Source organism: Maylandia zebra, linkage group LG18, assembly GCF_041146795.1.
Source record: "Maylandia zebra isolate NMK-2024a linkage group LG18, Mzebra_GT3a, whole genome shotgun sequence".
NCBI lineage: Eukaryota > Metazoa > Chordata > Actinopteri > Cichliformes > Cichlidae > Maylandia > Maylandia zebra.
Genome location: NC_135184.1, coordinates 27,030,425 through 27,056,446, shown reverse-complemented (window position 1 = coordinate 27,056,446; position 26,022 = coordinate 27,030,425). Strand labels below are relative to the sequence as shown.

The 26,022-nt window shown below is 41.2% G+C and overlaps 2 protein-coding genes across 5 annotated transcripts in view; one reads left to right on the top strand and one right to left on the bottom strand.

Annotated features, from left to right (window-relative positions):
- The window catches only part of LOC101471522 (amyloid beta A4 precursor protein-binding family B member 1-interacting protein), a 13,760-nt gene extending 9,847 nt beyond the window's left edge, over positions 1–3,913 (top strand). The window contains exons 11-13 of the mRNA XM_004567207.3: positions 1,107–1,205; positions 1,467–1,551; positions 3,390–3,913. Of these exons, the coding sequence (XP_004567264.3) occupies positions 1,107–1,205; positions 1,467–1,551; positions 3,390–3,520 (315 nt within the window). The 3' untranslated portion in view covers positions 3,521–3,913. The remainder of the gene's footprint in view (positions 1–1,106; positions 1,206–1,466; positions 1,552–3,389) is intronic.
- LOC101470874 (abl interactor 1) lies at positions 3,658–26,022 on the bottom strand. 4 transcript variants are annotated; one of them, XM_076876854.1, is made up of 11 exons: positions 25,769–26,018; positions 21,141–21,308; positions 17,143–17,319; positions 14,066–14,080; positions 13,484–13,587; positions 13,107–13,247; positions 12,286–12,386; positions 11,664–11,879; positions 10,041–10,130; positions 6,384–6,569; positions 3,658–6,302 (listed from the first exon to the last, which is right to left on the bottom strand). In XM_076876854.1, exons 1-11 carry the CDS (start codon positions 25,883–25,885, stop codon positions 6,127–6,129), a joined length of 1,491 nt encoding a protein of 496 aa, XP_076732969.1. In that variant the 5' UTR covers positions 25,886–26,018; the 3' UTR covers positions 3,658–6,126. The 4 variants fall into 4 exon arrangements, with proteins under 4 accessions (XP_076732969.1, XP_076732967.1, XP_076732970.1 ...); XM_076876852.1 differs by lacking the exon at positions 10,041–10,130 and having other exon boundaries at positions 25,769–26,022; XM_076876855.1 differs by lacking the exon at positions 14,066–14,080.

The following is a 26,022-nucleotide window of genomic DNA, read 5'->3' as shown; positions in this document are numbered from 1 at the left end:
TCTGAGATGCATCCATTCTCATTAGTTCAAGTAGTCTGATCTGTTTTAAGCACTCTGAAGGCTTCCTGAACATACAAGAATAAAACAGACCAGTGACCAGAAGTGCAGAGTGCAACAAGAAGATTGTGGTTTGGTTTTTATCACTTATTTTAATTCAGTTCAGGGGCAGGCCTAAACATGGAGTGGTGCAAAGTGCAGACCTGAGGTAGTACTATTTGAAGGCCATGTAAGTTTATATCTGAGGGCTACTCAGCTGTAGCTTAAGACTCATACTGACTCATATTGTTCTCCATTAACATGTGTTTCAAATATCACACCAACCGAAGTGACCGCAGTTAAATGATACCGGATGCACTCAGCATACAGCTGCACTCCAGCACAACAGATCAAGATGGCTTTTTTCAGATGATGCAGTTAAGTGAGGAAGTGGTACTAGAAAAACAAAACCTCAATTGGTTTCGCCCATACTGACCAGTGGGTGCAACCTAGTTTCCTGTTTTTGGGGTCGTTTCTCAGTGTGTTAAACAGATTCTTCTTAGCTGTAAGAATTTGACCAGACAATCACGTGCACTCTGTAGATGTAGTGTTAGTCACGCGTAAGATTTCCACAATGACAGTGGCAGAGCAATGATTTAACCCTTCAGTGCTTATTCACGGCCCACTCTGTAGTTACAGTTTGGCATGGCCTGCCCTCTGCTGGATGCTTTTGTGGATTACAAATATATATTTTTACAGAAGCACCAAAATCTAGCATTTAATTTAATATAAATGAGACCCACTTCCCTACCTTTGGAAAACAGTGGGACATTTTCTGTGTGTCGCTGAAAGACATCTTGAGTAAATGGTGTCAGCATGATGTCACAGGATTTGTAACTGTGAGCTTAAATGTGCAGGTTTGGAAAGATGTTGGCTTTTCCCAGGTTGCTAAAAGAATTAGACTTATGGGTAACGTAGGATGCAGCGTTTTAGAGCCTTCTGATACCAGAAAGCATACCTGTTGACCATTTCTTTCTCTTTTCTCCCCATCAATGAAGTGGACTGTGATACTAAATGACTGGCCGTCCTCTTTGGCATAAAAGCTTTCTTTGTTGTCACTCTTTTCCCAGCACCCATGCATCCAGAAAGACTCTCCCTACATCAAGTTACTTTGCTGTGATGATGAAAAAACACTGGTGCTTTGGGTCAACTCCATCAGAATAGCCAAGGTCAGATTCAGCCCAACTGTAGCACAGCTCGCTTTGCCATACACAGTGAAATTAAAAACCGTGTTCAAACGGTCCACTCGTTCAGGTTGATGGATGGAGTCTACACCTTTTAGAAACTACTTTTTGGTGTGTCATGTAATTATGTGACTCCAGAAATGTCTGCCACGGTGTGAATGAATGGACAGTGCAAACACAGCCCTCTTTTATACATATAGAAGATATATGTATATATATGTCACTGTGTCCTCTGTGTGTGTTCAGTATGGAACTGCCCTGTATAAAAACTACCAGGCAGCGATGAAGAGAGCTTCTCCTACGAAAACCCTTCAGTCTGCTGCATATAAAGGTAAGTTTCAGTGTCTGTACTAAGATATAACTATGTTAGAATAATGAACATGCTGATCCTCCTTAATGTTACTTGCCCTTAGAATTGCATGCAGATATATTGACATGCAAATTTCCAGAAGTATTATAACAATCTGTGCACTATGAGTGAAAACGGTTCTTTGTGTGCTAAAATAAGGCAACTGGAAATCGTTAAGCTTGTGAAGACATTCATCCTCACATCCTTCTGCAATTTTAAAAACAAAACATGGATAGGCGTTTAAACCCTAGTGGGGGTCGTCCTCTTTGGTGGTAGTCGCTAACCTTCTAATAATCATGTACATCATCACATGAGCCATGGTGTGTAAAATGGCTTGGGTCATTACTATCACATCAGGTTAAGAATGAAACCACGGTGAGACTTTGCCCCACCCTATTGAACTCAGAACCTTCTTGCTGTGAGGCAACAGTGCTAACCACAGTGCCACCGTGCTGCCCAAAGCCCCAAATATTTGCTTATTTTACGTTGAGTGATGAAATTTTAAATTAAAATTGTTTAGCTTAAACTATTTCTCATTGTACAGTTATGAACCCATTCCCATAGTTACTTTTGCTTTACTTTACTCTTGTGTGGCCACAGATCATTAATCTCTTCGTATCCCTCCCGACTGATTTATCTCTAAGTTTCCTTTTTTGGAAATATTCTTGTCACTACTGATGCAGCGAGTTGGTGTTTGCAGCCCATTCATGTTGCACTGGTGGAACAGCTCCTCCAGGATGGCACATCCATGTTTGGCATCACTAGGTTTGTTATGTCTGTCAGTACGGTCTCAAGAGTGTTGGCGAGATACTAGGAGACAGCCTATTACATAAAAAGAGTTGGACAGGGCCAAAGAAGGCCAGCACGACCAGTATCTGCTCCTCTGTGCATAGAGGAACATAAAATGACGTCCAACAGCCTACCGTTTGTGTTTCTGACCAAGCTGTTAGAATCCCACTTTGTGATGGTGTCATGAGGACCCCACATCATTTAGTAGGACCTGTACTCACAGCCCAGGACTGTGCAGCTTGACTGCCAGAAAACACCAGAACTGGCAGGTCCACCACTGGCACTCTGTCGTCTTTACAAATGAAAGCAGGCTCATGTCACAGGCATCAAATAGTCAGATTTTATGCTGCCTTCAACATTATTCAGTGTGCCAGTTTGGCAGTGTCATGTTGAATGACGAATACCACCCTGACTGTTGTGAACTGGGATGAATTTGTCCAGCCTATCATTAGACATTATGTTCATGCTGTGAGGACTGGGTTTCTCCTGTTTCCGGGCAGTAGCCAGCCTCATGCAGCCCAAGTGTGTAAGCAGTGCCTGGACGTCGAAGGCGCTGATTGCCCATTGACTGGCCCTCACCTTCACCAGAGTTGAATCCAACTTTGGTGAATCCAACACTGCCAAACAGCGACTTGTCCAGGAGCTCAGTGATATCCTGATCCATGTCTGTGAAGAGATCCAGCAGGACACGATCCGATTTCTGACCAGAAGCCCAGAGGCTGTTGGGACTGGATGCAGCTACACAGGGGCACCAGTTGGATCAGACTGTGATTTCAGTTTTGAACTTTGTTTTTTTATGTGTTTGTGTTTTTTTTAGTTTGTGCTCGATGAATTGAACAATCTAAATCAGCAAAGATTTTCACCCTGAATATTTCATTCATCAAGACTCGATGTGTGTGTTACCTTTTTTATTCATTTTTTGAACAGTTTCTTTGTATCATCTTTGTATTATGTTATTTTCGGCATAAAGTCCTGAATATTTGAATCTGAAACTCAAGACTTCTTAATTTCATTCTTATGTGTCTTTACAGAAAAATCCAGTGGTCACACCCCTGAGGCGGGTCTATCAGCACCCAAAACCGCAAACCATACTGAAGACTACGAATATGAGCCACCACCCGACTTCATCCCTCCTCCCCCTCCAGAACGTACATCCTTTTGAGACTTTGTGTACATCGTGAATTAATCTCAGATAGCCTCGATTTAGCCAGTTTCTCCTAAAATAAGGCTGCAGTTACACATAAACACATAGCAGTGGTAAGATATAAGCGCATGTTTTGAAAGTTATTTATTCACAAATCTATATTTATTTGTGGTTTTTATTTGGGGGCACAAACATACAGTAGACAGCATGTTTACAGTATGCTGCAGATTGTTTCCATCTTTTGAGACAGCTCATTGGCACAAAACTCACAGTGCTGTCATTTGTTTCATCGAGCTGTTTATTACAAAAAAGGCTGTACATAAATTTCAATGAACACATCCTATGTACAAACTGAGAGGAGAAGACAAATATCGCATTCTGCTCCAATGAACATTAAAGTTTCAGATGTTTTTTTGTTTTTCTTTTCATTTCCACAAATGATCATAAGAAAACGCACATCAAAGAAAGGCGCCTTGACCTGTGATGCCCTGAAATGCTAGAGACGTTAAGTGGTAAACATTACAAAGTTTTGCACATCGGTGGTTGTCTCATGATTACTCTATGAAAAAAGTAAGTATAAATAAATCATTTACATAAAACTGCTATCGAATCCTTCCTTAGCAGTCTCACACATAAAAAGAAGCTGAATGCAGAGCTAGAAATACATCAGGTAGAAAAAGTCCTCACAAAACAAAATGACCTCATGATGGAATAAATACAATCAAGAAAGGGATGTAGTGGCGAATCATTCACTGTAATGACGTTTAGATACTTCCATGCTTTATGAATACTGTCGATATGATTGAGTCATATTCTGCCTAAAAACCTTGAAAATGTTCCCTTTCAAAATAAAAGTTGAATGCCCCTATTATTCTAAAGTACACGTGATTATGTTCATATGACTTGTTACAAACATATATTCTGAGACAGGCATTATATTGAATGATATTTGAGAGCGAGTTTGCACCAACAATCACTCCGCCAGAACAGGCATCTCATTTCGTAGGACAAATCGGAACTTTTAAGACCTAAAGATTGAGATTCCTTCCTTCACTGCAGGTAGCGGGTGTCATTCGTGTGTAGCACAGAACGGACAAAAAGACATAAAGCGACTCCAGCTGAAGCACATCACCATCGCCGAGTCACCTACATTCACTACAAACACAAAAGTGGCCGAGGATTACAATCAAAACGATCGATAACGACACTAAAAGTCCTTTGTTACATTTCTGTGTGGGAGGAGTCTTGGACTTGAGGTTGTTTGGGTTGGTGATTATGGTTATTAAGCACCAATGTAAAGCACCGCACCAGCAACCACTGAAAGAACAAACAAAGCCTAAAGGTTAGTTGATACTTTGGAGATGGCAACGCTTGTGTTTGTGATAAAAGCCATGATGGAAATAAAAGTCATCACAGTTACCGCTAACTAATCAGTGCACAATGGAAACAACATGAAAAAAAAAACAAGAAAGCCACACGACTTAGTCCTTCCTCTGCTTCGCGTCACGAAGCAGCAAGCACGTGAGCGCTCTGCTACAGTAGCTGGACAGCATCGACAAATACAGTGATGGCGATCAAGACGATATAGTTGTGACCTAACGTAGAAAAATAAATGCCTGTACACAACCACTTTGCCTGAATCACGTTAAAATGGCACTGTGGGTGATGAATAAAATTAATTTTCAAGTAAAAATAAAGTAAAAAGTAAAGTAAAAAATTCTCAAAACATCCACTCTTGGCACCACGCCCTTCCCCCCACCCACTGACGCTGATGGAAACACTGGTGAAACACACTGACAAATGTACTGTACTGGCAGCTTCTCACATTACAGTTTATATACAAGTTAGAGAACAGAAAGAGACTCCATCAGAAAGAAGAAACTCTTTTCTTTTTTTTGCGATCAGTCTATACACTCACTTCAACCCCCACCAACAGCAGAGAGCATACTGAATACACAGCTCCTTCTGGCCATTATCCTCCTTAATATATTTTTTAAACACCTTGTGTGATTTGGACGTCAACGGCACATTCAGCTGTGTCCTAATGCACTTGATGACGTTCGTTTGTCCTTTTCAGGTCTCTGATAATGTAAGATCGTTGTTTTTCAAAAGGAAGGAAAGAGCTGGTCTGATGGTCTACAGTACAAATAAACGAGAAGGAAAAAGTGTGCAGCACTTTACCGTAAAGCGGTTACACTGTCTCGGTAAAACTGTAGCAGTGCGTCACTTTCTGGATCTACTGCATACTCGGAAAAAGCAACACTACATCTAGATTTACTCTGTATCCACTGAAGTTGTTATTGATGTACGTCATTTTGTCGTGAGGCAAAATGTTGCTGTTTGATGACAGTGGTGGAAAAAAAAGGCCTTTACTTCCAGACACAGGCCTTGCAAAGCTTCAACACCCTCCTACTTTGTGCGGCATCTTATTTATGTATTTATTTTTTTAATAGGGTAGATCAAACCCTTTCCTCTCCCCACAAAAGAAGAAAACTACTTATTAATTCACCATGGCACTTCATTCCAAACTGTATGAACTGCTATCGCTGCGCCGCATACGTCTGTACATCTTCACGGATTACCTCTGCAGCGCCATCACGTGTGGGGTTTTTTGTTTGTTTTCTTTAGTCAGCATAGTGCATGATCGACTCAACATAGTTTCCAGGGAAGAGTCCAGTGACGCCGTTGCAGACGCCTTCGAACCAGCCATCGTCGTTCTTCTTGATTATGTAGATGATGGCCCCTTCCATGAAGGACAGCTCGTCCTCCTTGTCCTTGGAGTAGTCGTAAATGGCCACAACTGTGGAAAATGAAAAAAACAGTAAAATGGCTCATTGCACTGGTGAAAGTCTAAATACAATGATTAACTCGGGGTACTAACCTTTCTCTAAGTAATTCTTGGGAGCCCACTGGGGGTCTCCATCAGCATAGGGATCGTTGTAGTGAACCACTGCGGCCTCCTCTTCCTCGTAGTCTACAGGTGGAGGCGGAGGAGGGGGAGCTGGCTCTTCAAAGACACCAATGTCCTCTGGGGGAGGTGGAGGAGGTGGGGCTGGGCTGTCTGTTACTGAAGCACGGCAGGAAGCAGAGGTGATAAGGCATTAAAGAAATAATGAGGAAGGAGTGTGTTCAGATCTCTCAGTCTGGGGATATTTCAAAATGTTCTCTTGCACTGTGATAGTGTTCACCTTTCAAAATCCTATATATTTTTTCAACATGTTACTGTTATGGCCTGGTCAGGTCAGAGAGACTAGTGTGCACCATGCACCGTTTCTTATATTTATTTTAACATATATAATTATCAAGCAACTATGATCTAAATCATTCCAAGTCTTCTAACTGTGTACACACATTAAATGTTCAGTGATTTAACTGCTCACTAGAGGGCAGCTGTGGGTCCCTTTAGTTTTTAATTGGACACTGATCCTGCAGCATCAGTTAATACTAGCACTGATCCAAGTCCCCGTGGCACTCATTTACTTACTAATCATTTATTATTATTATAAACTTCCTATCAGTGAAACATCAATACATCTTCTGCACTACAAGTGGCTGTTTACAGTTCCCGAAATATTCAGTTAACATTATAAAACAGTCACTCTGTATCACTTCTGTAAACGTGAAATCTCTCAGAGGATGCTGAACTTTCCTGGACACAGTTGTCCTCAGTAGCCGTTGCAGTCTTTCTATTTATTACTTCTAGTACTACAACTACCAGCCATGTTCTTCAGTTTATCCTGTAGTTGTTTAAGTAACGGTGGCGCTTAATCACACCTGAATGTGTTTTCTTCTTTCTTTAAATGACAGGATTCATTTAGTAGCTGTGTTATGCAACCACACACGTACTGTAACACTGTATGATTTGCATTTTTAAATTCGTCCAGTGAGAAGTGAACAGCGGCACTTCTCAAGCGCATACTTCACAAGAATACGACGTGATAAAATGGGTGGATTGGTGTGATTTTGAAAGCCCTGACTTTTTTCAGTCTTTTAACCAAATAAGTTCTCGTGCTAAGAGAGTCCTCTTGGAGCAGGTCTCCCTGCAACTTTGTAGTCTCGAGCCCAGTGATTAAAGAGAAACTGCACATCTGATCTAATTCATAAGCTTGCTCTTGAATTAAAGAACTGGCACAGGGGACTGAAATTAATGCAACTCTCCAATCTGCCTGCATAACCTTTTTTACAACAGGTCCAACAGCTCACTTTGGAGCTGTTAACAGCTGAAAACGCTTCGCTATAAAACAATAGCTGACTTTGGTTTTATTTCCCCTTGTATAAACACCACATACATTAGGCTTTTAGTAACGCAATATACTTCAGGCAAAGACAGAGCAAGACCATTCCCATTAAAAAAACATTAAAAGGCACTTGTACTGGTCCCCGTTTCTTTGTTTTTTTCCTAGTATTAAAGTGCTTCTCTTTGTGGCATTTTCTCACAAGAACTCGCTCGTTAAACATCAGTATTTTCTGTGAGGTGACCTCTTTTTAGCAGCAGACCTTTTCTTTGTTTAGTCTAGAGATGGCACGATACCACTTTTTTATGTCCGATACCGATACCGATATCATAAATTTGGATATCTGCCGATACCGATATGAATCCGATATAGTGTTTTTTAACCAACAAAACTGTTTTTTAAATATCTTGCTGCATTTTGTATAAGTTCATACTCAAGTTTAAAACAACAACTACACTAAAGCTATTCTGTTATACCTGTATACAAAAAAAATGTTTCATAGTTCAGCAATACTGATCAATCTAATAAACTTAGACCTACACCATCCTCCCTATTCTGGTATTTTAAAGAGTACTTAGTGTAAATATTAAGCAATCTAACTAATAGGGTTCCAACTCCCAGCAACAACAAAAATAAATAAATAAAAAATAGGGAACCACCCCTCACGCTCCACCTCATGATGCTTAATCGACGTAATCAACCTTAATTTGATGCAGTGTGAAAAAAAATGCACAGAAATCAATTATTTTTCAAGAAATATTAAATAGATTCAACATCTTTCTTCAACAAAATTGCAGACTGCACAGATGGTACCTTCCCAAAGGAAAAAGTACTATAGCTTACTAGGGTATATATATTAGACTTAATAGTTACTATATACAGTAATGGACTTCTATTCATTTTGCATCAAATTAAAACTTTGGGTGTCAGATAATTATTTATTAAAAGCTAGACATTTTAAATGAGAATAAGAAAGAAAAGTATGTCTTTGTGCCCCTTTTCCCTGTTCATGCCCTATCGGCCCCCCTGGCTAAACTTTGCTAGATCCGCCCCTGCACAGTTACCAGCCGTCAGCTACGTAGAAAAAGATCCTGGAGTAGAAAGTAATAATAAATAAATTGTAACAACAGCTGATCAAGCTTAAACGTGCTGCTGTTGTTCAGCCGCTGGTTTCCTCTGTCTGGTGCAAAGTGGGCCAAAAACAAACAAGAGAGACTACTCCCGACAGAAAAGCCGATCAGCTGATCATTAAGCAGTTTCATGATTGAAGTAGCAGCCGGAGAGCGAGAGGCAGTCGCTCGTTAAGCTTAACGCAGGAGTGCTTTACAAACATTCAGAGTTGGACTTACACACTTGCTTTACTTCTCTCGGGGATAACTTTGTCGGAGATGAAATGCTGGGTTGCTAGCGAAGCTCCACATGCTATCCAGACCACCGACAGGTCCCGCATGCCACAGCCGCTCTATCACGTGATGCATACTGCTCCGACGTGCTAACGTTCTGAGGTGAGTTACGGCGTGTTGCAAGTTTTGTGAGGTGCTTTCGTGATATTTAATGGATCGGATTACATTTTTTATTTTTCTCCGATATCCGATCCAGTAATTTAGGTCAGTATCGGACCGATACCGATACGTAATATCGGATCGGTCCATCTCTAGTTTAGTCAAAGTGATTAGTGTTCAGACTAACCAATCAGCTCTTCTTCCACATGCACATTAATCCCTGTTGCTGGTGGTGGAAATATAAAACGTGCCGCTTCCTGTGCACCAGAAAAACAAGAGAAAAGCCACCAGCTGATTTAGCAATAATTATTAGTTTAAGGCCAGTTTAAAAAGTGCAAACTACACACACTAACTCCATTGTTCATGTCGTTCCATGACTCGTGCAGAACTGTTCTTCGGTTCATTGAACTAGGGAGACACAGATAGTTTGATCTCTGCGTCTTTGCAGACAAGCGGCTGGTGAATCAGGATGCAGCAGCGGGTCACATTTTCTCTCCTCAGTGGACTGAGAGGTTTCAGTGATCTATCACCATGGCAACAGACAGACATCTGAGGGTGCTCCACCCTCAGCCATGCATCCAGCGCGATAAGGTAGTGTGAGTGTAGCAGTGTGTGGGTCCTGAAATGTGCTCAGAGCCCTGTCTAGTGCACTGGTGACGTTGCGTAAATTTTGTGCATGCTGAGGTTCATACCTGTGACTTTTGCACATGGCTGTGTTTGTACAGTCTACATTTCTAACTTTAACGGTACATGCAGGTATACCACATAAGTGTATGTTTCTGTCTGCTTTCTACTACTTACTGCTCTCCTGCATTCTGGCCACGAAGCCGGTCAGGGGGATCTGTGGGGTCAGCTGGACCACAGGAGGAGGAGGTGGAGGAGCCACAGACACTGGAGCCACAACAATCAGGCAGAAGGAGCAGCCGAGAGACAGAGAGCAACGGAGGTGTTTGGACAGGGAGAAAGACAGAAGACACAGAAAAAAGAGCAAAAGGGCATCACAGAGAAGAGAAAATCCAAATTGAGCATGTTGCAAAAGAAAGAGGGGAGGGGAGACAACAAAAAGCTTGTGAGCAAGCAAAAATAGCACAGAAAGCATTGCTGAGCAACTCGATTGAAAACTTCCAATCAGTGTTCTTTTGTGCTGCGTTTTTCAAGCTGGGCCGAACAGGCCTTCATCTAATCTCAGCCTGAGAATCTACCTCATCAGCATCTGTTTTAAAAATCAAACGCAAAAGCTGCAGCGTTTTCAACGCGGTGAAAGAAGTGCAAAGCACGACGCAGACCCAGAAACATGACAGCTACAGCTGCAAGATAACGCTTCAGGAAGACAGATACGGCTTCTCAAAGAATTTGCAGGAATCTCACTAGAGCAGTATTTTTGGATGCAGTTCAGCATTTTGGCTCACCTACACCCTTCACTTAAAAAACCTGTACCAACATAACCTGCATACATTCCCCTTAAAAATCTTTTTGCTGCACTGTCTCATCGTAAGATTAACCCTACAGACAAACAGAAAAACACAGCTGTCCTCACTCAAAGACATGATGTCACACACAGGCATGCCAGGTCTGACTCATAAATCACATGTATCGAGAGGGCGTCTGTAACCTCGCTGAAGTAATGTCCTAATATTCCATCGCGCTTTCACATCTATCCACAGCTACACCCTGTGAGATCAATGAGCTCCATCGTGTAATGAAACAGCTTTTTGTGCTGTTAAACCTCTGTAACATCCACCACGTGTCCAAACGTACCTTTTAGCTTCATAAAATTATAACAACTACACAGCAGACATCATCAAGATTATGCAATGTCTCAGTTAAAGCCTGTGGCTAACCAGGCTCAGTGTCATTGTCTCTCTCTCGCTTCTCGACAAGACAGACAGCCTCCTCCTTCTGTATTCTGTGCCAAGAAAGACAGTTTGTCCTTTGAGAGGAGCCATTAGAGGAGAATGGCTCAGAGAGAAGCCTGCCAAAATAAATTCTCCTCATTTGACAGAAAATATGCATTATGTCCTGGGTTTTCCCTCGTCTTGCAGCTGCGAGCATTTTCTACCCTGAAATGCCATCTGCCTGCTCACCGGTCTCCCTGAACAAGAACCTTCCTCCAGCTGACTAAAATAATAATGTCATAACTCAATTAGAAAAGCTAATGTAACACTCCGCGTAGCAGGGCAGAGGTGGGGAGGATTCAACAACCCCGACTTCTGTTATTACAGTTCATCATTCATTTTCATTAGCCCCTGAAAAGGCTAGCCCGCATAGCTGTTAGACGAAGAGGACCAAACGCAGAAGTATGAGTGGCCAAATTCTAAATGCGTATTTCATTATATTAGGACAGGATGTGAACTTCTTGCTCCCGAACCTATTTGTGCAGATTATCTCTAAACACCAAGTGCTTCAGGAGTCCTTTGACATTACCTGGGTTCTGAGTGTATGTTGGGCCTCCGTTAAGATGGGGCTGCTGGGAGGAGACGGAGGGTGCGCGGCGATACGTGCCAGTGGCCGACACCATGGAGGCTGAGGAGGTGGTGGAAGAGTTGTGACGGGAGATCTGGCGGGAGATGGTGCCAAACTGGGACATGGGGATGGGACCCAAGCCGGGGCCCTGGGGCACAGAGGCCGACGATGGGGCCACTACAAGAGGGGAGAGCCGGTGTGAGCAGCATTTATATTCAATTTACTTTATTGAACACACCACTACACTTGCTCTCTCTGTGCCCAGTGTCCCAGATTTCCTTCATGCCTTGGTCAGAATTTTCTTGCATAGCAGTTTCTTTACTATATATTTAATACTGGTTTGAGCAAAAGGTCAAAAACATGGTTATGAAATATACATTTTCACTAAGGCTATATGCCTGCGGCACTTTTTCCATTATTATAATGTGACAGAATACACAAGAGTAAATCTACATCCTGTCAGTTTTCTAAAAAAACAAAAAAAAAATCTATCCCAACTTCTATTCCAGATTTAAAGCAAAACTTTGCTCAGTTTAGAGTCACATGCAGGAGACGAGGAGACACAGCAGCGCTGGGAACTCACCTTGCCCCATACTGGGAGGAGAGGGTGTGGGAACTGCTAGAGGGACACCGACTCCACTGCCTCCACTGTTCTCCCTCCCACCACTGCCACCACTGCTGCCACTGCACGGAGAGCAAGGGGAGAGTTCGTGGCAATCAGTAGAAATGTGTGAGACAAACTTAATTACATAACAAAGTTTGACATCCTATCATTAGTCTCTCATATGTCACTCTGTCTGCAACAATGTGCCCATCACTATGGCAACCAATATCGATTTCTGCGAAGAAGTTGCGGCACACGTAGAAGAGAAGTTTATGTAGAAAAAAGGAAGAGATCTAAAGGTCAAAAACACAGACTGAAGGAATTAATAAAGAAATGTAAATATCTCATTTTTTAAAAGTCTTATCTGCTGATTCCTATTTTACTAATAATTTTTTACATTTTTTTGTAACCAGACATTTCAATTTGAAAAAACACTGGTGTTTCCCTAGTGTCAGGAAGGTTATCTGATGTAAAAAGCAGCATTTTTAAATAAGAAAACACTAATCAGCCCTTTCACATTGTCTTCATATCTGCACCAGGTTAGAGGGCCTCGTCAGTCTCACTGAAAAAAGTTACAAGCTCCCCATTCCTACAGAAAACAAACTGCAGCATGTCTCACTTTATCTAACACATTTTAAATGCTCTGGTCATTTCTTTACATTATTGCTTACATCGGCTTATTTCACTCCTCTCAAGTGGTTTAAATGCATATACTTAACATTTGTGCCCCATTTACCTGTAGTTCAGCTGTAACGTGGTAAACTGCAATCGAAAACAAAGTTTAAATGGATCTGTGCTACCTGTGTGTCCTGGGTCTCTGATTGAGAGACGCTGTGCGCGCGGGGCTGTGCTGGCTCCCGAGTCGGGCCGGGCTCGTCATGTAGTCATTTGGCACCACTGGGGGCTTCACAGGCTCCAGTGTTTTGTAGGGAGTGTTACGTCTGGAGTCAGGTGAACACAGGAAAGAGGAAAGTAGAGTTTGTTTTCAGTTTCATGAAAGTAATAGAATAAAATAAAGAATAGGGAAACTTTAAACATTTGAACTGTTTGCTAAAATATATCTCTGCATTCATAACCTACTGTGTGTTTCATTGGTTTGGCAGGAAGCCCCAGTTTAACAGAGACCAGATGGGACCACAACCTCTTACACCACGCAAGTTAAACTGTAGGTTCTTACCCAAGGGTACCACGACCAGCCATGGGAGGGCTTGGAGGCTTCTGTGAAGGTGGGTTGGTCCTTGAAAGGGTCCCCCCTCGTCCCGCCGCATTGTTCCCATGTTGCTAGACAAAAAAGAGCAAGTTAAAAGCCTGTTTTTCTGTAACGTAGCGATTTTCCTACCAATGAACCTGACTCTCAGGAGTCATTTCAACGATGATGAACAAGCAAACTCGGATGAGGTTCACCTGTACTGTATGAATGGAGAAAACACAAAGCACCAGTATGAAGGTGTCTATTGTCTTACATAAAGAGTGTATGATTAATAGTAATAGATGGATGAAGAGATTGTAAATCTAATTATACAACATACACATGAAATATCTTATTATATATACACTGATCCTGCTTTATTGGACTGCCTTTGCACCAAATCCGATTAGTTTCTTACTGTAAAAAAATGTGTAACTGATTAAAGGTGCACATCCTTCTATGCGTCTCAAAGGTAGAAAGACATGTTTCATGGCTTCATGGGCACCTTGATAATGTAGCTCTGAACATCAATTTATGGACAATAAGAGGAGAAATACAAGCATCTCTTACCTTGGCCTTAAGCCACTGAGTGCAAGCAGGCAGAAAGAGAAGACAAAAAACAAGCTCATTGGTTAAAGACTGGTAACAGTAACTTTGTACCCACACTACATGATGCTGACAGAGAATCAAGAAGAAAAAAGGAAGGGAGTGTATTGGTGTGTTCAGAGCAAGTGTGAAGTAAGGCTTTTCACATGAATACAGTTGAGTGTATTTAGACCATTTCACAATCCACAAATACTTTTATGTGGGAAAGACTGTGAACCACTACCGTGTGTGTGCTACTAATTTTCCAGGTCACAGACTGCTCATCACACTGAATCTATAATTGCAATTTTAATACTGTTCAAACTATACTAGCAGCATAAAGGAGGTTCAATTTATAATAATATAAAACTGAGGAAAAAGGCAACTTAAAACATTAATACATTTAATGTTTATCTGATTATTATATATTATTATTGCTAGCCTTTAATGTCAGTTACTCCTATGTTCACTTGAACACCTGCCTGCAGTAGAAGTCACACCAAATAACCCAATTTAGGTTTTAACCAACACAGAGGAAGAGCTCGCTTCCTTTTGGTCCACTTTGTACACAAACATTTGAAAAAGAAAGGACATGGAAACACTGTTTATGTTTTGTTTTGTCCCCTCTATGTCTGTATCTGGATCTGTGTTACAGACTGTAATCAGGATAAGAGTCACTTTAGTGTCTAGTCGAGGAGCGGCTGAGCTACATGCTTTAAGTGTCGTACCAGGAAAATAAAAAATTGGGTAGTAAAGTGGTGTGAGGTCATAAATAACAACAGAGTCTCTGAGTGGCTGTAATGTGGCTAAACCTATCACCATGGTAACTGCCAGAAAATGCCAAAAAAAAAAGCCATTACGGTGAGGGGTCGAACACAGTCGTCCACACATGCATGAATGGGTCTTTCCAAGTTCGAGAATGATTTCCCATCTATCCGTGGATAAATTCCCCTGGACGTGGGGGAGAAAAGGGATGGGGGTGGATGAGTGCTCCTCTAAAGCTTGAGGGAATCCACCTCAGCCAAGAGGAAATGGGCTGTGAGGATAGAGCGCTAATAAGCTGCTAATATTTCCCAGCACGGCAGGAACACAGCCCAGACTCATAAATGCAGGAAAGCAAAATTACAAACATACCCCCACACCTGCATTAATATACCTCTGAATATAGTGTATTTCTATGTGGCGGCTGTAACAGTAGTGAATAGGGGTCGAAACTATATCACAATATCTCAAAGAAATCTGCAATAATGATTTTTCTGACTTCATAGAAAAAAAATAGTGAGCAGTGTCTTTTATCAGTGATTGGAGTTGGAGATACAAACAAAGTCAAGGCCATTTTCCTTCTTTTCTAATGAGCTACTGTCACTTTATTTTGAAGTCTAAATCTAAATATAGCGACAAGGTGCCATGAGCAACAGCATACTGCTAGGAGCAGTGGTACCATTAAAATCTTGATATCCTTTCTTGATATCCAATCACATTCATTCTTATAGTACAATAATAGTGACACAGTGACTAAGCATAAGTCAAATATAAGAAGAAAACTAACCTGGATAATGTTTCCCTGCTTAACCCGTTAAGAAAAAGTCAATTAACTTTGAAACTTCAGCAGTCACCAAATAAAATCCCACCAAAAAATTAAATCTAACTCTCGCACACTGACTTGCTTGCTGTTATATTTCACAAACACCTGATTGTAGTTTAATACATGTACAGCAAAATGATGTGCAGGGGATACTGTGCAAGTCTTTCTCTGACACACCTATGGCACATTCAGGTGTGCAGATATTTAGTCGGGCCACACATATTGAAAAATGTCTGGGATGCTGTCTCTTGGGTCGAGCTTTTTGAGCAGTTCACAGATTTATATATGTGTGCATGAGAAACAAACTGTATACATTCTCGTTTGCACAAATGCACATTCATAAGCGCCTTTACATACATACACAAGTAGCCAGGAAGAGAATTAAAAAGGAGCCAGCAGCCAGAGAGCTTTGAATCCAAAAATGCATTTCACAAGCCCAAACTGATTATCTAAACCTATTTAAAATAAGTCAACTTCATTACATTCATAATGCTCATCCAAATGTAGACTCGTGTCTTAGAAGCACGAACTGCTGTTTCCTTTTGCAGATTTCCAGATGGACAAAAAAAGAAAAGATTGCAGATTTTCTTGCATCTACAATGTGCTGATTTCTGCAGAGATCTGTCATTTCTATCATTCCTGAATGATGCTCAATTTGCATAGTGGGCCATGCCAAATCCATCTCAGTGTGAGCCAGCTCTCAAAGGAGGAAACACTAGCTTTTGAATTTGAATCAGCGGATGTTTGAAAATCAGCGGACAGCCACTATCTCAACAGAGACAGACCAGGGGAAAGGGATACAGAGGCCAACTGACACACACGCACTATGGAAATTTATGACACAAGCAATCAGTGCGTATAACTGTGTGTGCACGCTGACACAAGCACAGACACACAGTCTTGTGAAATAGAGGAAGAGAGGGGCGAGGAGAGGATGGATCATGGGGAGAGAGAATAAAAAAAACTGAAGAATGAGGCGGAAGAAAGACTGAAAGATTTTTACTTTTTTTTTTACAATTTGAAGAGAGTGTGATGGTGTGAGTAACACTTGGCTATGATAGTTCCCTCAAAAACACACACACAGTCGATTAATAACTAGCAGCTTGGGTAATTGTTACCGGGCATGAAAAACTCTTGCCTGTGCAGCTATTCTTGGATGGGCTGAAGTGTTTCCGTGCTTAATCAACTAAAAGGCCAGCGTATTGATCAGCTCGCAGCCTGGGTGGGAGTGTGTGAATGAATTATGAATGCAGACAGTGAGGATGCTCACATGCAAGTACCAGGTGTAAACTTGACTAAGTATGTGTATTCCTCTCTGGCAAAATTGATTACTGGGAGAAAACACGGCAATTTATCAAAGTAATGGACAGATGCAACAGTTTGGTAGTAATTATGGTGGAATAGTGCAGAGACGACTTTACTCTTACTCCTTGTTAGAAGGTTTTTATTTTAACACAATGAAGAATATTTTCCTTACCTTGACGCCGTGTCCTACATCATCCAGCAGCGTGTAGTCGATAGGCTTTCGAATGTAGCGCACCGGCCGCTCCATGTTGCCCGGAGCGATGATCTTGTGGGTACGAGAGGTGTTTTTGTTTGTGGTCAGGATGCCGATTTCTCGGCGGGCCACCTTCTCCTTATGGATGTCCACGGTCTGTTTGAGGAAAATATAATATGGTCACTTCCTGTTTTCTAAGGTGGGCCTGTAAATTTGCTTTTAATGTAGGGAGGTGATACGGCATGTAACTGAACGCTAAAACCATGTGCTTTTATTCTTTCATATTTATTTATACTATGATGAAATTATGTTGATGTGCCCACACACATCAACAAGTGGATGAGCTGGTGATCAAACCACCAACCTTCGCCCAAAGCGAAGGCTCGTTTTAACTTCTGAGCCATCATAGTGCACTGCAGTGAAAACTGTTGTTGACAACAATTTAATTCAAGACAATTACACTTAATTTGAAGCTGATTTTCAAAGAGAATATGTGTAAATGAAATACGCGAGAACTACTGTTATTTGACAGCTTCTAGCTCTGTTGTGTGCGCTGTTCACAACCAATTTTTTGGCTACTGTGCACAGAGTAATCTATGTTTAAAACTGTTACACCATCACCAGCTTCTATTGCTTAATATAGTTTCAACCAGCATTCAAAAGCTGCAAAGTGGACATGTAGTTGTACAAAAAAAAAGTCAGCATCTGTTTACAGCAATTCAGTAACAACAATGTTACAACAATTGTTATTTATATATATATATATATATAGAGAGAGAGAGCACTAGGGGCGGTGGCTCCCAAGCTAGGCAAGTAGCTCCAGCAGATCCCGGGAACAACAACAGATCTCTGTCCAAAAGAGCACAGTCCTAGGAACGGCTACGATACAGCGCAGGACCCTCAAGCTCCCAGGCCTCTGGTAGAGGACCCGAGCTTGAAGGATAGACCGGGGTGAGAGGGGAATTTATATATATATATATATATATATATATATATATATATATATATATATACATTGCAAATGGACACAAAGAAATATACTATAAGAATAACATGTGTTTTAGAGCTTCATTTAATTATCTTTAAACATTTTTCCAACCAAGAGACTCAAAATCTGAGAAGAACTGTCAAGTTGTGCTACCCTCTCACTGTGTCTGAGATGAAGTCTCTGAGCTCTATCATCTATTTATCTGAGTGTGTGTGTGTGTGTGTGATATTGTAGGCTCTTTCTTTAGGAGAGGAAACTGAAGTGACACGCCCAGCTTCAGCTGGGAAGTTACAAAAAAGACCTGCCCATTTCCTGCCAGTAACAGGCGAGCTGAGGTGCAGTGTAGATTAGAGAGAGTGAAAAAAACAGAAGGACAGAGAGGCACAGAAATGAGAGAGAGGCACACAAGACAGAGGCACTAGAAGCTGATTCTGGGGCGTTTACAGTAATTAAAAAGAGATTGAGAAGAGAAGAAAATGATGAAATAGAAAAGGAAACTTCACTTTAGAGCTACTTTCCTCTGTATGCATTTCCTCTGTGTTTACATTGCTAAATGCATCGAGACATAACTGTTATCTAATGAGTGACGACAGCAATGTCTGCCCTTCATGATCTTTTGCGATCTCATTTTCTTTTGTAATCTCTTTAATAAACATCTGCCTGTCTGCTCAACCCTGTGGAGTGTGTTTTTGACAACAGATGGTACAGATGGTAACTCTCACTGCCAGAGCTATACAGTGGTGTCATTCTATTAAATCTGTTCTTAAGCAGATGATCATTCTCTGCAGAGCAACTGAGCGAGCTGAAATGTCTGCACCAAGTATGGTTTTAAGACATGTAAACGATGAATTTATATGTCAATGATTTCATGTATAGTTTGATATTAACTAAATCCAAACAACTAATACGGTTGATGCTATATTTTACGGTAAAGAGGTGTCCATAAATGTGTCGCCACAATCTTTTGAATTTACACTGCAATATAGAGTAATGCGAAGTTGATCCTGCGCTTAAGAGGATTGGACCAACTGAAATGGAGCTGAAAAAGGCACAAGTGGGTCATTGAGCTGATGGATGACAATTTCGGGGAATGAACTGAGAGATAAATCAGAAAGAAAAGACAGAGTGAAAGTGGAAAAGAAACCAAAGTGTAGAGTTTCAGATCTCCAACAAAATCAAAAGGAAGCATGTCCATTTTTATCCATAACCATTTAATTCAGGTTCTAATTCAGATTTCTCCTTTGATTAGACATGCTGCTGCTTTGCATTTTAGGGATTAGCCTGTACTGTATATTTCTGCCAAAGACTTTTCTGCTGAGGCCTTTTAAATCAGACATGGGTTTGGCAGCAGCGTTTGCCCACCTTTCTTTCTAGAATGATAAATTGATAAAGTGCCACAGCAAAGCAAAGTTAAATATTCATTTTGTGTAGAGAGAAAAGCCATTATGGGGTATATGTAAAGTTAATGATCTTTTCCTGAACTTTTAAACGATTCAAGCAGATTTAAAGCCATCTGTGTTTTCAGGGGCATGCATTTTTTTTCACCCCATCATTGAGTTTATGAGACTGGTTTTGTTTGCTTCTTTACTTGTGGTTAAATTTTGCATTTCCATTTTACATGAAAAAATTATCAGAGGTGTGGCATGCCCCACCCTGGAGGAAATTAACCTTTGGAGCCGATTCATACACTAATCTGAATCAAGACATTTTTGGAAGGATTCTTTATCGTTGCAAAAAAACATTGTGCCATATCTTCATGAATATATATCAAACCGAAAGAATAAAAATTGGGAAACACTTTTGGTGAAAGTATTCCAAACTGACCTAGATCCAGATGTTCTTCTGGATCCACGGACTCAATTCATGCATGGTGTCAAATAAATAAGTATTATGGACTGCTATTAGATTTTCACGCACACGAGGCAGCTTGCATGAACTAAAAAAGACATAACCGGTCAGCTTGTTCATAAGATGCTGTTGTGGTTTCCTGTCTAAGAATCTTTTTGAAGCTGTCTTGATTGCCTGTAAATCAAATTGCAGAATTTAAATTAAAAACCTAATTCTCTGAAATGTATAGCACAAGCTTGCTTTGATGGTGTTGTGAAAAAGGGCAGATATGTTCGCAGAATGCCATGTAACAGAATAAAAAGCACGGCCTCACTTTGCTTTTACAGCTTCAGCAGTACAGAAAGAAAAATATGTGACTTCTAGAATCAATCTAGTGGTGAAACGAGTGTTTTTCTAGCTATGAAATGACAAAAAAGGCTGCAGTGAAACATTGTGGCCAGACTAAAGCTGATAGAAGTCGCTTCTCAGTTACGATCAGGTGAACGTACTGACTCAACAGTTTCTCTTCTGTGCTGCTACACGTCAAGGGTGCCATTGGGTGTGAAGCAGAAACATCAAGTAGGGGAAGTAAAGCTCTACTGAGCACCTTTAAAGGATTGAGAATAGTGTTTGGTTGTCCGCTGTGAGATTGCACCTGACTGCTACCGCTCCGCAGTTTGCAGAGTAAAGTGGGAGCTGAAAATGCAAGCTAGAGTGCTGGCGTCAGGGTTTCACTTCATTCTGACAGGCTTAATGAAGCGCACAGGGAGGGGACGGGACATTCAATGGCTGACAGGCAGGGTGGCCGCATGAAGCGCACACAGAGGAACAGAGACGGAGAGAGAGAGGACTGCTGATGAAGCAAGCGGGACTGATGAGGGACTGTGGAGGATTGGCAGCTCCAGCATGATCCATGCCCCCGCCATATCTGTCAGTCTTTATAATACATGAATGTGCCATTGTGCAGTTTGGTATTATGACACTGAATAATAGCAGACTGTGGCATTTTACTGTACTTGAATAACTTTTATCAAGAGAGGAAAAACCTATCTTTGTTCATTTGATGGATAAAGCAGCGATTAGACTGCTAAAATCAGAGTTGACCTTCTTGGCTGATGATTCAAATCCCATGCACAAATACCGAATCTGTTGTGGTGCGTACCTGGGAGATGTGGTTGATGGACGATTCCATGCGTCGTAGTTGCGAGGCTTGAATATCCAGCAGCTGCAGCACATTGTTTGCTAAGGCATTGATCTGGTAGGCCACGCTGGCCAGAGACTGAGTGGTGTAGGCTTTGGTCTCCTCCAGGGCCTTCTTCTTGTCTTGAGCCTGGCAGGGAGAGGGAGAAGAACAAACTGATATAAAAAACAAGTCAGTGGAAATGTGTGTGGGTGGAAGAAATGGAGAATTTGGCAGAAGAAAGTAAGGTGTAAAGTCCATAAAAGCAAGACAAAATGCTGTACTGTAATTGTTCCTCTCCTATCAGTTGTGTGAGCTGCAGAGTGAGAGGGCAGTTGTCTACAGGGAATAGTATTTGACATCCTCTCTTTGCTGGTTTTAAACTGCAAAGCCATGTTACGATCTGAAGGGAAGTGAAGGAGAAAAGTTTGTGATTCTGTGAAGCAGAGGCTTTGTGGACTACTACACAGCCTGAAATTGGGACAATGTCCGAACAACTCCGACGGGCAACATGGGACAGGTGCACAGTGGGATTCGAGCCCAGAAAACAGGAATGCCAGGACATTTCCCAAATCTCCACCTGGCTGTGCAAACCATCTGCTTCTGGATGCCTTTAAATAGCAATGTGACTGAACGGACATATTTATAGTTTGGAAACAAAACGGGAGAATGCGGCCACACATTGAAGCACTCCAACAGCGAACTACCACAGAAAGACTACAACTTACAACTACTACACAATCTACACCTGACTTATAAACAATATATCGTTCTGCTTCTGTAATGTGTACAAAAACAGAAATGTGACACTTAAGATTGCCTCAGGTCATGATCTTCATGATTAAGCTCCACCTGTCCTAGCAGACTACAAGAATGCCAACGAATGTTTTAATCAATTATCATTAATTATTAGATCATGATAATCAATATTTTGATTTGCTGACATTGATATTCTGTCCAACCCCTATTTACAAACTGTGCCTACAGGGTCACACATTCACTGATGCTACTGTGATGACCTAATGTCCTGCCACCATGCAACGGTTTCACCAAAAGCTGTGTTTTAGATCAGGGTGCCTGCACCTGTTTCCGGACTGCTGATTGGCTAAACTTATCATGATAAGCAAATGTTTTTCAAATGTTGAAGTCTCACCTTATAGTTTTTTAAATGAAGAGTTCATAAGCATTCAGGCCGATTCACTGCTGTGTTGTATGCTGTACAGCTACTATATACATCAGTTATCACATGCAAGCTGTTTCCAAACCACCACGTGTTTACGTGTGCTTGGTAGCAAGAGGTTAAACACCTACACCATGACAGCACTTTTGAACATGACCACCAAACCACCTGCTCTGTGACCCACTGCGAGTTTAGCACAGAAACTGGTTTTCATACCTTAGGTTGGGAAAGGCTGACTTACATAACTCACTGGATGACTACTGAAAGACCTCACAGAGCTATTAACACACAACATGTGAAGCAATGCTAGGACAGTGCTTGGATACGTAGTGATTCTTGCATGAGCTTAACACGAGCACAAAGAGGTTTAAAACTAGTACTGCACAGAAACACACACATCTCCCTTATACACATTGTCCACTCTCTTTGGGATTTCGTATTAAGTTTACAAAAGGCTTTTTGTAGAGGCTCTAATTGGAATTCCTTTTTTGGTATGTGGAAGACTCCTATCTAAACAATGCGGTAAAATAAAGCAAATTCAGTGAAATACAATACTGAGACAAGAATATCCTCAGGAGTTATGAACAAAAAACACTATGAGTCAGAGGGGTGTCGAGTGAGTTGTAGTTTGGGGGGGGTTGGCAGGGCTAACATTCTTATATTACAGAAGGGTGAAATGAGTAATATGTGTGGTTACGCATACACAAACGATATACTGAAGCAAAACTAAGAACATAAATGTTCAGAACAATTTACACACCAGTGGGTTTGTAAAAAGCAGAACAATTTCACTGCGAGAGATGCTATTTTAATACACAAAGACCTTAGAAAGTTACTAAAAAAAACTGAGTCCTGCTTTCTTGTCTTCAGTTTGGTATGTGACACTTTTTCAAACAGCTTCTGATCTAAGAATAAAACTTGTGTCTTTTTCCTGCAGCCTGCCTGGGTAGATTTACATATCATGGCATGCAGTTTGTTTTTTTACATAGCGTCATCATTTCAGGTGACTGTGTGAGTTTATGAACGCAGTTTTAAAAACTGTCCACGTGGGATTATGCAGAGCTACTGTATCCAAGCTGATAACGTGGTTTGACAACTTGGGAGCAAAAGGCAGAAGACATTAGCATTTTCCGTGTTTGATTTTTACCCAGCACAATATAAGGATAAGCTACGTTGGCCTACATAATACTCTCAATCCCCTTCATTCCCTGTTGTGTTTGTCAAGTGTGTTTACATGCACGCAGGATCTGAGCTAATGTTTTTAACGTCCCTAAAGAAATCATTATTCGGGAAAAGCCACACACATGCGAGCATTTTCATATTCCAGCCATGATGTAGGAAATAAACCAAGCAGCAGCCCTGGGCTTTCAAACTCAGCAGTGAAAGGGAATCAAACTAGCACACAATCATTTTCAAACATTTTCAAATATATATAGATATATGCTTATGATATTTTTCTGAAATTAAGGCCTGATAAAAATGTGGAACTTATATGACACTTCAAATCTCTTAATGCACAGAGTTATTCCTTAGTGCCTTTGTCTCATTCACCTACACATAAATGATTCATGGAGATAGTAAATCTTATCTGGGTGACACCAGCTGGCTCCAAAAAAACATCCCTGTGTTTTCTGCAGATGACTCACAAAATATGATTACATGGTTTATTGTTGGCTTCATGTGGTGCTGGGATTTTGACAGGAGCAACATTCAGTAGTGCTAAGAACAGACACTGCATTAAAAACAGGTGTGCCACAAAACACTTTGTTCCTCACTGTCCACTACAAATACATATGTTTCATTAATCAAAAATAAATAAAAAGGGATTCCTTTTTTGTTTTGTTTTTAGATGGATGGATGAACAGGGATTTGCATTTTTGATGAGCTCATATGTGAAGTACCTTTATATTCCACAACCTAAATAAATTTGAAACGACACCATGACAATTGGTTTTTCACTTCCTTTAGTTTATCAGTATCAAAAGAATCAATCTGATGTGACAGTCTTTTTGCTATTATTATTTATTGAGTGCTCCAAATTCCTGTTTCACAACATATGACACCTGGTCTGTAAACTAAAGCCTCTAAGCTCCTGCTTCTTAAAGCAGCTAAGTTTGCCACCAGGTGCATGCTATTTCCTCTCAAACCGTCCAACTGATCTGCAGAATAATAGCTTCCTGCATGATCTAGCTCTGAAAGTGTTGCCTCACAACACCGTGTAAGCCCATCAGTAGGAAACGTGCATTCAAGCAGTCTAACCTACATTGCATTTTTGATGACAACCGGGGTAAAGTGATCTGATGTGCTTTTACTGTGGGCTTTCAAGGCAGCACGGTGACGAAGAAATTGCCAAGCTGGAGCGCAGTTTCTGATTCAAAGTGGTCTTCTGTTCACACCAGACCATTGAAGCCACTTTGATGTCAGCTCCCAGTATTCCTCACATTTACTCAATGCACTCTGTGGGAGACTAACAACTGAGGTTTATTGTTAATACCTCATTTAGCCAGATGCCTCAATGCTTTACTGATTTTTTGACTTAATATTTAGTGAATATAAGCACAAAAAAACAAGCAGGCACACCTTTCATTAACCTGCACCATGCATGCAATCACAGGCATTATAAGATCCACACACACATTCTCTGGGGCCACGTTTTGCAGTAGACCGTTATATCAGGATCATTACACATTTATAGACTTGGACGAATTGCATGTAAAGTCTTTAGCACTTGGTTTACTTTGTGATGTATAAACTGGCAAGAAAGCTCACAGATGAGAAATGCCTTTAAATCCAGTGCTTAATGGCTAAAGGGAAGGGCTAATTCGTGAATATGCCACAGTTTTAGTGAGTTTCTAGTGAATAAATGTGTTATAATAATCGCTCTGTGACAGTATTACATTTTCAAAAATATACATACAATTGTTAGCTTTTGTATTTTAAACGACCAAAGGGAAGGCTCGAGCCTTTTTTTCGTTTTATAATACTGTTATGCCGTTTTCACGTGCGGTGAGCGTGCGGTTTTAGTCACGTAGGGAGGAAAAAAGAAGGAAAAAAATCGGTTTTGAGATTAGCCTCCTTCACAGGTACCTACCACAGAATGCAGTCAGTGACAACCTACTTAGTCATAACAACGACACACCCTCTAAAAGCCCCCAGCAGCTCTCAGCTCACCGAGGAAACCCTTTAAAAAACAGAAACCAGAGGGATAACGAAACACAGCCATGCCCGACATGGCACCGAGCGGCCCCTTAAACCAGCGTACCGGGAGAAAAGACCACTCGGTGTAGCTAGCGATTTGATAGTCGCTTTCGTTCCGACCAGCATTTCCTGCCCCTGTGGTTTCACTCACTCCCACTACAACACCGCAGACACGACGGTGATAAACCAGTAAATTCACCATATGCAAAGGCGGTTTTTAGGCGTTTCTTACCTGAACATAATTGTTTTCACAGTATTCCGCTACCCGGGACAGGTTCTGGTAGCTTTCCACGAGTGCTCTTTTACCGGCAGGGATTTCCTCCTCTAATAGCATTTGTAGCTCTGCCATCTTACATCCCTTTGCATTTCTCTCCTGCCTGTCCTTTTTCTCAGCGAGGCGAGGCGGTGATGCTGTGCTGTGTTGCTGAGAAAGGGGCTCCCCCGCCTGGCATTGTCGGGCCGCTGGCCTGCGATTCACAACAGCCC